Source organism: Sinohyriopsis cumingii, chromosome 11, assembly GCF_028554795.1.
Source record: "Sinohyriopsis cumingii isolate HCF-2022 chromosome 11, ASM2855479v2, whole genome shotgun sequence".
In the NCBI taxonomy this organism is placed as follows: Eukaryota; Metazoa; Mollusca; class Bivalvia; order Unionida; family Unionidae; genus Sinohyriopsis; species Sinohyriopsis cumingii.
The window spans coordinates 9,110,934-9,122,156 of NC_142971.1; the positions used below are offsets into that span (position 1 = coordinate 9,110,934).

Consider the following 11,223-nt stretch of genomic DNA (forward strand, 5'->3'; position numbering starts at 1 on the left):
GGTTTTCTTTTCTGATGGTCTCTCAACAACTATAGAGCAAGTCATGTAGGCGTTCTGCACTGACTATGGGTGTCGTCTTTTAGAATGTAATTTTACATACGTTTAGGTGGCAATTATTTACTTTACATGGATCCTCATATATCCTAGTCCGACAAACCATTCTCCAAACCCGTACTGAAACTGATCTGTACCATTCAGTCAACCGTAATTCAAGAACGCCATAAATAAAGCCAAGTGTCTCAAATGTACACCCATGTGTGAGGATAAGAGTGTCTGCATGTGATTGCACATTTTATGCAATAGGGGAGATCAGACACTAAACCGTCAGTCGGTATCAGTACAGGCTTGGGTGCATATTATCAGATCACATATAAACATATTCCTTTCAAAGGTCATTATTTACACGCACTGAGAAATACATACGGAAAACTTAAATGTTAAAGTACGTTAACATTTTTGTACGAGGTCAACCTGAAGGTGTTGTCCGGGAATGGATGTCGCGCGCTGTGATGTCACGATGAAAGCTGCGCGTGTTGACAACTTTAATTTTTAGTTAATATATGTTTTCAAAATTGGATATTTTCATCACTTCTTTCAAAAGTTCAAACATAATTGTTTTGAATAATATTTTTATTTTGAACACTTAAATACTTTAACTTTACAAAGATGTGTAACTTGAATAATTTATTTATCTTTATTAGGCCTGACACCATAAATACCTGCATTATATGTCGTACCAATTATTCAATTTTTGTCACGATGACTTCAAATAAAGCTTATCTCTTACAAATCACTGATTTTATAACACCTGTAAAATCTTATGACATCAATAAAGTAAGATAAAACGAGTCACACTAATTAGGGAACAAAGTTAAAAATGTGTTTTTGCTTATCACTCCCTTCAATTACTTAGGCTACATTAAATAAGTTTTTTTTTTTTATAAAAATAATAGCTTTCATGTTTTCTTAAGCATAATTAGGTTCTTGATTGATAACAAATGCATCAGAAAAATACTTGGTTTTATATTCTCATATGACTATTTTACATGTCTGATATAGCTTTAACGGGTGCGAATACATATCGAAAGGTACATGAAGTCTGTGAGGATGATCGTTCTTTCTTATAGATCCCCAACAACGTGCTGCAACTTCTAACCGTATTTAGCGAAATCCATAATTTCATGAATATGTCATTGTGTGTATTTCAATAATTGTTAAATAGATGATCTGAAAGGTTATTTGCAATCAGATTGGAAAGTTTCAGACATTGTCGGGAGTGTTTTCCAGTGAACATCTGGTGTTGATGCTACTGGATCTGGCATTTTGACGATAGCTTGTGAGTCGGAGCAACAGTAGTCCGAGTTTCCTCTGACCCTTGTCACCCCATTTTTGATATTTGGACATTTATGTTGGGGTGTAGGGTCAGAGTCCATTCCCTTTCGAAAAGTTGGAATTCGCCGACACCTTTTTGTGTCAGCATAGTGTAGCCGCTTACCAGCCGGCCTAGCAAACTTTAACGACCTTTCATCGAGATATACCTGCATGAAATCGATAGGAATATGACTTATTTTCTCAGAAATTGCGAGTATAGCATTCTTTATGTCTTTAATCCGCTGACAGACGAGACGAAAGTACATCGTTACTGAATTTGACCTGGATTTCGTCTTTTGCATTCCGGGTATGCAGGTATATTTTGATGAAAGGTCGTTCAAGTTTGCTGGGCCGGCTAGCAAGCGAATGCTCCATGCCGACACCAGATGGTGTTGGCGAATTCCAACTTTTCGATAGGGAATTGACTCGGACCCTACACCCCAACATAGATGTCCAAATGTCAAAAATGGGGTGTCACGGGTCAGAAGAAACTCGGACTAGAGCAACAGTAAAAAACTGAGCGGAGCTTATCGTTCGTGAAGTGGAATCAGATCATTATTAGTTCCGGTTCAGTACCCACGAATGCATTCATTTCCTGTCTCCTTTTGGTGGTAATACAAGAGTTAGATTTAGGCATTCTTGACATGGATGTAAAGATATTATTTACTCTTTAGACTATGAGCTTATGGTGTGGTTATCTGTGTGTTTCGGCGATAGTGCACAGTGAGTAATAAGGCTTTGGTGATGAACTGGAAGTGAAATCTGTGTTCCATTACACATTGTTTTGTTTACAGTCCAGCCTCTCAAAGAAATGCCGGTGAACCGATGACAAGAACTTCACCGTGAAGTCATCTTTCAAGTTATTTTAAATTGATTTGTATCAATTAGCACACAGCGGAAAAGTTCAGTACTGATAAACAAATGTATAGACTATATAGGAAAATTACTTGTGAACTGAGTCCATATGGCACAGTTCTGCAGAGGAAGGAATTAGAGTCACAATCTGAACATTTTCAGTCTTTTCTCTCGTAACATATGTGGTGCACTCGATTTAGATGCGAATCACCGAACCCCTCAAACTGATGTGTATTCCTACAAATACTTCCTATGTTATTTCGCGACTTCACGGAAATGGACGAGCGATGTTACGATGACGAATTAAAGTACGGAATAACTGTTCATTTTCCCATGATACACCGCGCCCATTAGTCTGGTTCCCTGATTAATTTTCTTCCCGCTACCCACTCCTCTAGAATCGGGAGACCGTATTTTACTGGTTACCGGTTTATGAAATTCACATGCCAATTTAGGCCGGGTGCTAGCGAAGATTTTAGGCAGCGGTTAAACGACATTTTATGGGCCACATACGGGTTAAATGCCATTTTGATAGCGGTGAACCACTTTTCATGAACATCGAGGTAAATCGTACCGATATATCTCGAATGTATTAACAGAGAAGTTTCGAGTTGCGAAATTCTTGGTTAATCCAAACGTCAAAATACACAAGGTGGTCAATCCAAACGTAAAAATACACAAGGTGGTCCAAGTAGATTATTGGGGGAATTTAGATGCGATGTAACACATTTCCGACGACTATAATGTAAGGTGTTTCTGCAAATGAGTGCGTCGACATACATTATAGGCATATTTATCAATTAGGCAAAATTCAGCAATTGCCAGAGCTTTTAAACAGTTCGATCATGTTGAAATGAAGATGCACATTTTATCTAGAACGATATATGCAGCTTTGTTTGGGAATGTCGCGGGATTGCCTAGACCACTTGGTCTCATTGAAAGTTGCAGACCCAGCCTAAGCCCCATTTAATGGTGCAACTTTATCAGATCAGAAACACTTGTGTCACTTAAGAACAACAACAACAACAACAACAACAAAGCTTCAGTGCATAACACTGCGACAACATCATTCATACAATGATTGTTGTTGTTGATCTAGATTACTAATTGTCAGAATCCAAGAGACACGTTATCCTCTATTTGAAATCTATACTTGCGCTGTGACACTCACGTATCGATTTTTCATTTTGAACATTTGACAATGAACCTTACCAAATGGATATCTAATATGTAGCCCACAAAATTAACCTATTTAAATGACACAAAGGGTGTAAAACCTACACACTTAAGTATTTCAATTGATCACCTCCATCGCTGCCCCACTGGCATTATGCTTTAATTTCACAATCTTCATTTTCCCATTGTTTGTTCTCCATATCACAACGACGCTACATGGGAAATAATAGCTCTAGAATATATACACCATTTGTTGAATACCGTCGAAAATCTTGTAATGTTTGGTTTTAAAGTATCTTTAACATGAATGATTAGTTCATTTTGAATAAGTTGAGCAAAGACTAGACAGATTTTGTTTTTAGTTAGTTGATACATCTTTATTGAAAGAGCGCGAAATTCCTATCTGGTTGAAATGAATACGACACTGTTAGGACGATGGCGCACAGCGTACTTTCAATGCATGGCACAAATGAAATCAGCATCGATCAGAATCATTTGTACAAACCTGCAAAGGCTAAACTAAAGCATCACTTTGATGAATTTGTGTCAAAATTAGGATGTTCGTACGTGTTTGTTTTTCTTTCCTGCCCTCTATTTAATAGTTAATCATTTCAGCACAGTTTATCTATAAACAGGCAAAAATAAAACCCCCAAAACCCCTGAGGACAATGGCATCTAAGAACACACGATAGTCAAAGTATCGCGCAGGATTGGCGCATTGCAATAACATTATCACATAAACAGGCAAACTTATATAATAGTAAATCATTAAAGGAAACTCGGGCGATTTTATGTCTTTATGTCACAAAAGATAAAGTTGTAACAATATCCACGAAAGAAACAAATATTATACAAACAAACAAATGAAAACGTGAATTCAGTTGGTGTTACAATGTTGTCTATTCCTTAATTCTCATATAAAACAAAATAACATTGATTCCACGTATGTATGTATGTATGTATGTATGTATGTATGTATGTATGTATGTATGTATGTATTCTTATTTCATTACTTTGCAAAAGACATTGCGTGATGTTGCTTTTCCTAGGTGATTGTCTTTGACTTCCATAGTATTGTAAATATTCACAGTATGGCCGAGATCACTTTTGGCCTTCTTCCCCATGGCCAAGAAGTTGCCATGTCGGCGCTTCCATTCTGTTACCTTCTGCAGTTCTTTATTTGTCTGCTCCAGCCGTTGATTTAAGTTAGCCACCCTCTTCTCAAGCTTTGCATTATCATCCACAAGATCCCTTTCTCTAGATTCACCTTCCTTTAATTTGCTTTCAAGTTTCCGTAGTCTCAATTGCAGTTTCCCAATGTTTAGTTTGTCATATTCCATGGTAGCATCGTGTTCCTTTCTCAGCTTGTCGTATTTTGACTCCAACTCTTGAAATGAATCTTTCCATTTGTTAGGATCTTCATCCACGTCTGAAAATTCCTGGCATTCATTTGTCTCAGACTTCTCCAACTTCAATGCTAATATTTCATATCTCTCGTTTAATTCTTTTATAATTGTTTCTCGTCTTGTCAAGTCTTCCTCCAACTGGCCAACAAGTCTATGCAGTTCACTCTTTGTTTGCTCAGACTGTTCAATAAGCCTACCCATCGCTTCATTGTGATCTTTCTGATTTTGTTGTAACTGCTCATTACACCTGCACAGTTCTTGCTTGTGCTGGACAACGTCTTTATTCATTTGCCTCAACATAGCCCCTTGTCTCTGTTGTTCTGCTAAAATGTCCTCCAACACTTTTAATTGTATTCCCTTCAATTCTGTGCCTCCTTTGCTAACCTGAAAATCATATAAATAAAAATATGTTTACATTTGTTAACTTACGTAGACGTACTTGGGTGTTAAGTTGCTTTTTTATATCGTATGAAAGTATTAGTGTGCTTGAATGAGTAATATTTCGAGGGAGCAGTTTAAAAGCGTCATTATCATGTTGTGTTTTAGAGTGTAATTACACTACATGATTATTAATACCTTTATTAAGATTTTATCATGAATGTTATTTATAGTGTATACGGGAAACGAGTCGTAGAGTAGATATTCCATTAATGACGGGTCCATTTTTCATGTAAATCTGTGAAATATATAATTACCTAAGTACGAGCAGAAACAGTATTGTAATTTGGCTTGCTAAAATATGACTAAAGGTGAGATAGAGCTGCAACCTGAGATGAAAAAAAGGAAAGAACGAATAATATTCACAAATGGATGCGCTAGAGACGGGACGCGAATTATAAACGCTTCCAAACTAGTCTTTCTACTGAATACGTTTGCTAAACTTATTCTCCAGTGTAAAAAAATGCATCTAGAAATATAGACTCGTCTTACAATTTTAGCAAATGTATCTATACAAGTTCTGGTGTAAGGGAGTACAACTTAAATGAAGATGTTTTCCTGGTTTGAGTTCGTCAAGACTTCTGATGATAAATGGCAATAATGCTCCAAATACCTTGCAGTTCTCAGAGGCTCCCTTCAGATGTTCTGATGCAAATGATGGAATTTGTAAACCCACTGAAAGAAAAAGAAACGATTAAAAATAATATGCCTTTCTACTAATAATGACAATTCAATGAGAATGTGTTCATTGTACTACTCCCATCCGACAATTATTCGAAAATACAGATATTATTGCGAAAAGAAGAATAAATATGAAACAGATGATACAACAAAGGGTTTTATTGGGATTCATCTGGTTTCTAACTAAATTTGTTTATGAAGCATTTAAAACAAGAGATAGATTATTATTTTTGAAATACTTAATTACAAAGATTGTGTATATTTGTCCATCCTCTCCTTTTCAGCCTTTGACCATTACCGTCTTGAGTTTCTGTTTAAATTAGCACTTATAACATTTGACAACCACGCATAATTTGTAATATTTGTAAAATATTTGTAATATGTAATGCTTATGATAAGAAATTTGTGAAATTATTGTATTGAATTGAATTGAATTGGTAAATTGCCAAATGCTGTCAGGCAGAGTTCATCAATTTAAAGCTTCACATTACATTCAGTAGGATCAAGAATATGCATGTGGCATAATTCCAACTATGAAAAAGCTATAATCTTGCTAATTAATGATATTGTAACCTTACTAATTAATAATATTGTAACTTTACAAATAACCACATTAGAAGTATCTGCAACTAAACCTTCTCAAAGATTTTCAAATCGAAGAGCTGCACATTAACTTCGGTTGAAATCGGACAACAATAGGTAAATTATGCCGAGTCTAAGAGCACAAGCAATCCAACTCGTGCTGTAGAAAGGCTAATTAGAAGGAGAGTCACTCAGAGACTACTTTTCCTTTAAACGTTAAGAACTGCTGGAAATCCAGTAATCCAGTGTAACGCTATGGCGCTGAAACAAGAGTAGGAAAACGAGTATCTATTACATCCTATTGCAGTACCTAAGAATGTAATTAATATTTTTCTCTGATTTTTCTGCGATATTTGATAACAAGTGAAGTGCGTCACTCATCAAACAACATTAAAATTTAAATAGTAAATAGTTATTTAGTTCAGCCTTTTGACTTTTGCCTAGGGTTATAGAGCAAACAAGCGTTTTTCTTTCTACCTGTTCAGAAAGGGCCACTTGCATTAACATAGTCAGTCATAACATCGTCAGTCATATTTGCAACTATTTTCAGAAACCGTAACAAAGTGTTATTGATTTTTTTGGTTTCAATATGTACTTGCTTATAAGTCGAGTCAAACTACAAAAAACATTATTGTTCTGCCGTAGTATAATGCACCTGCAGATCAGGGTCTATGCTGTTGGTCTACTAATTACTCCAAACTACACAGAGTCAGATCGGATGGCGCGATATGCGACGACAGATCTGGGTCTGTGCAGTTTGCAGTTGGATGTGTCTTATAAAAGAGTACATACCGTATGTTCTGTCTAAAAATAAATGAATCATTGTAGTAAAAATGTAAATTATGTCTTTTACTGTTGGAACTGAAATTTGTTCATGTTGTCAGCAAGGCAAATTTGGTTGAAATTCAAGAATCCTTGGTGAATATATGTTGCCAGAAAAGAATCGGAAGCTGATTACAGTTCCTCTAAATTATAATTAAAAAGCTAAAAAAAATTGAATTTATTTATTTTAAAGTATAGTGAACATCAAGCTGCGAACAATTTTCAGTCGAAATTCAACTAAAGTTTCGGAAAACTAGTTCTTGACGGACGGACATCAGGACGGACAGAGTGAAAGACGAACAGAAAACGTGATCGATATATTTATCATACATACATACACATTTGAAAATTAATTAGGATTTGTAAGCCAACCCCGACAGTCAAAAGTAGGCTTCATATACAGAACAGTAACAGACGCCAAAGCTGATGAGGAACAGTAGAACAATCGATCAAGAAATATATTACTAATAACAATCGATCAAGAAATATATTACTAATAACAATCGATCAAGAAATATATTACTAATAACAATCGATCAAGAAATATATTGCTAATAATTGACACATATTGTAACACAGCAATAGCTCAACATGGATTGTTTATATACTTAGCGAAACTCGGATGATTTGTTCAGTAAGGCCTTCTCGTTGCATGTGACCCCGTAAACTAGAACCTAGTTACCTTTCTTCCTATTTTACAGAAAATATTAAAGTGATGGACTTCTGGAAATTTGAAAAGGCAACGGCTTTTAAATGTAGGTTTATTTTCTAAAATTTATTTAAACACGTCCTCAAAACATATTTTGAGACCAGGTAAGCGCGAAGTTAACATAGATATGTTACATGGAATGTTTTACATATATTTTGACATAAATGAGGCATAAATGAATCCAAGATCAGCCTTATCCAATAAAAATGTTGAATAATAATAATAATAATAATAATAATAATAATAATAATAAAATGTTGATACATTTTTTAAAATTCTTTAGGGTATACCTTTACATTAAGTTACACAACGTGATTGCTCGCAGTCGGTAACTAAACCAGGAACAGACCGAATAACCTTGACACAGTCAGGCTCAGTGCTTTGTGTGCACGGCCAATTTATTAATCAATACATGGAATACCTTTATGCACAGATTTACAAAACAACAACAACAATAAAAAAAATACCCCAACCTTTTCTCTCTGATGGATCAAACTCTAGTAGCAGCACAAGATCTTGAAGTTCATCGATGTTCGATAGGATTTTCCGTACCTCATCCTTCCCAGTCTTAAAGAGGATTCCAACTAATTCTTCATTGGTAACTGTAACATTGGTGTGTGGCTTATCTGAGAAAAGTCCCCTTTCTCTCAAGCTGTCAATGAGAATAGCTCTGTTCTTGTCATTTAGACGATTACCCAACGTTTGCATTACACTTTCAGCCATTGCTGGTAGATACAACCATGGACGGCGAGGACAAGCAGGTAATTACATCACGGTTATTTGGAACTAAAAGGCAAATTACACAGGTAAAATTAAAATAAAATTTTAAAAAACGTGGTGATTCCCCATTGGCATCTATTTTGTAGGTCATTGTTCTTTGTTATTGTATGCGAACAACACGGATAATCTTTACACGTTTGTCGATTTAATAGCGGCCTGGATACTAGTTATTAATCTTAGGTAAGTTCAAGTTGGTTGTAAAGACAAATATCAAAAGGTTACAATACTTAACGTCACATTTACCGTTCCCGTTGTTATACAAATGATCTAAATAAACATTTGACATAGAAACTTTGTATATTTGATATCATACACTATTTTGAACAGATTCGTGCATGTAAAAAATAAACAATTGTGAGGTGCGTGCCGTTTGTAAAACGATTCTCTACCAGGATCATACAATCCTACTCATTTATCATAAATGATGATTAGCTTCTCTATCCTGGCATGAAAAATTGCAGTCACATATGAAAATAAGACATGAAAAAACAATGGTAAGGCGGCATTTGTATGGAACCTTGCATAATAAAACTGACGAAAGGGAAGCTTAAGAATAGTAATCGATTTTTACAAATCAGTGCTTAAGAACTGGAATTTAATTGTTACTATAACAAATTACAAATTTGTGAGAAATTGTAGAGTCAACAAAGGTTATACAAAATCCATGCGTTTGGAAGTGTAGTTCCTGACAGGAGAACAACGAACATTCGAGGTGCTGTCGGGAATGTTTTGTTGTTTGATTTTTTAACTTATCAGGCAAGAAAGTGCTTTACACCGTTACAGAACAAGCTTTTAGATTGATGTTGAGTTTTCAAATGATATATGACTTACTTTTTTGTGTTTGCTTTTATTCGGAATACTGTTCAAATACAACAATAGGTCTATAACTCAGTTCTTTATCACTCGAATGCCTAGCATCCCTCTAATAACCTGCTTGGTTCCGGTGTCTAGTTTCCCTTGCTGGAGACCACCAGAATCTCGTACAATTGAAACTCGAGTAAACGAAAAGGTATGCATAGTGCATCTATGTATGTATTATGTGTGCATTTATTTAGTTTTTATCGTTGACTTGCATGCCTACACGCACGCAGGCACGCACGCGCGCGCGTGCGCGCGCACACACACACGCACACACACATACATGCATGCATACATGCATAGAGATATGCATATTTTAAAAGTTAGTACTGCACGCAAAAATCCTAACAAGATAGAGAAGCCTTCGTGCCACTGAATTTACTTAAATGTGTTGCACGTAATTGGAACGAAGCCTATATTACTACTATATTGTCTTAAACTATGAAATAGAAAATATAGAAAAGCAACAAATCAAATTTGGTAAAATTCAACAAATAATTCATTTTCTTAGAATACAAATCGAAATTTTTTTACAAAAACCTACAGTATCGCGAATTAAATCCTAAATAGTAATACCAAAACGGTCCATCACCAGTCCTAATGAACAAAGCTCTAATTAAATTCCATTGTAATTAGGAATAAGATCCAACGCTAAAGATCTTGATATAGCTGTAGTTTTGAATGTACTAGTGCATCAGCGGCCTGAAATGTGATGATGCGCTAACAGTCTTTTGAGGAATAACAGTAATATAATCTAATATATCTTTGTTTTAATTAACTATAATTCTCAGTTAATGTCTCTGTCCAATAATAATATTTATGAGCACTTTGTATTTCCAGTGAATAAATAATTTGGATAAATAATTTCTCCCAAATCAAATGCTGAACACAACACTAAAAATGATTCTGCATCAAGATCTTACAGCCACAATGAATAGTTTCTAGGTAAACAAAATTATAAATCCCTCTGCTTGACCTAGGTCACAATTATCATTAAAAATACTATGACTGAATGAAATTTTCCATTATAGAACATTCCAAGTTGTTTACAAGATAAAAGCTGTTACTAAAATTGTATTAAACATTGGTAAACATCAGGTAGACTAGGTATTTTTTTTTATAGGGAATAACAAAGTTCTAGATCCAGACCCAAATAAATATGTTTACTTTTATTAATAATGATCATAATGTTTATCCCGAACTCATATAACAATATATATTAGCACCTGGTTGGCACAGGTGCCTTTTGTGTGCCATTAACGGATTGAAGAGATAAAGGCAAAATCTGCCCTGCAAACTTGTTGTAACTATTAATCCGCATTACATTTTAAGCTATTATATAAATTTTAAAAGTTGTTGCTATTCTATAACCATGATATAGCCCTAAATTTAATTATCACAGGACGGCATTCGACATCATCAAACAGCAACTGGTGAAACGCCTCCAAGAGGTACATTGCACATTCCTAGTGTGTGTCGTAGCTAACAAGACTGTGGCGCTAAATGGATCTTTGTGACAAGGGTTGACGCAGATAGGCTGCTCCA

At 35.2% G+C, this 11,223-nt stretch overlaps 1 protein-coding gene across 1 annotated transcript; it reads right to left on the bottom strand.

Annotated features, from left to right (window-relative positions):
* Window positions 1-4,186: 4,186 nt before the first annotated feature.
* LOC149787591 (uncharacterized) lies at window positions 4,187-8,803 on the bottom strand. Its single transcript, XM_089975608.1, has 3 exons — window positions 8,514-8,803; window positions 5,860-5,921; window positions 4,187-5,192 (listed from the first exon to the last, which is right to left on the bottom strand). The coding sequence occupies exons 1-3, from the start codon at window positions 8,761-8,763 to the stop codon at window positions 4,404-4,406; spliced, it is 1,101 nt and encodes a 366-aa protein (XP_089831734.1). The 5' UTR covers window positions 8,764-8,803; the 3' UTR covers window positions 4,187-4,403.
* Window positions 8,804-11,223: the final 2,420 nt, after the last annotated feature.

What these genes read in the sequence shown, in the direction of transcription:
- LOC149787591 (XM_089975608.1), bottom strand. Translation starts at nt 8,763, where the DNA reads ATGGCTGAAAGTGTAATGCAAACGTTGGGTAATCGTCTAAATGACAAG. An exon ending in TGATCCATCAGAGAGAAAAG is followed by an intron (nt 5,922 to 8,513) that starts GTTGGGGTATTT and finishes TTTTTCTTTCAG; the next exon opens with TGGGTTTACAAATTCCATCA. An exon ending in GAGCCTCTGAGAACTGCAAG is followed by an intron (nt 5,193 to 5,859) that starts GTATTTGGAGCA and finishes TATGATTTTCAG; the next exon opens with GTTAGCAAAGGAGGCACAGA.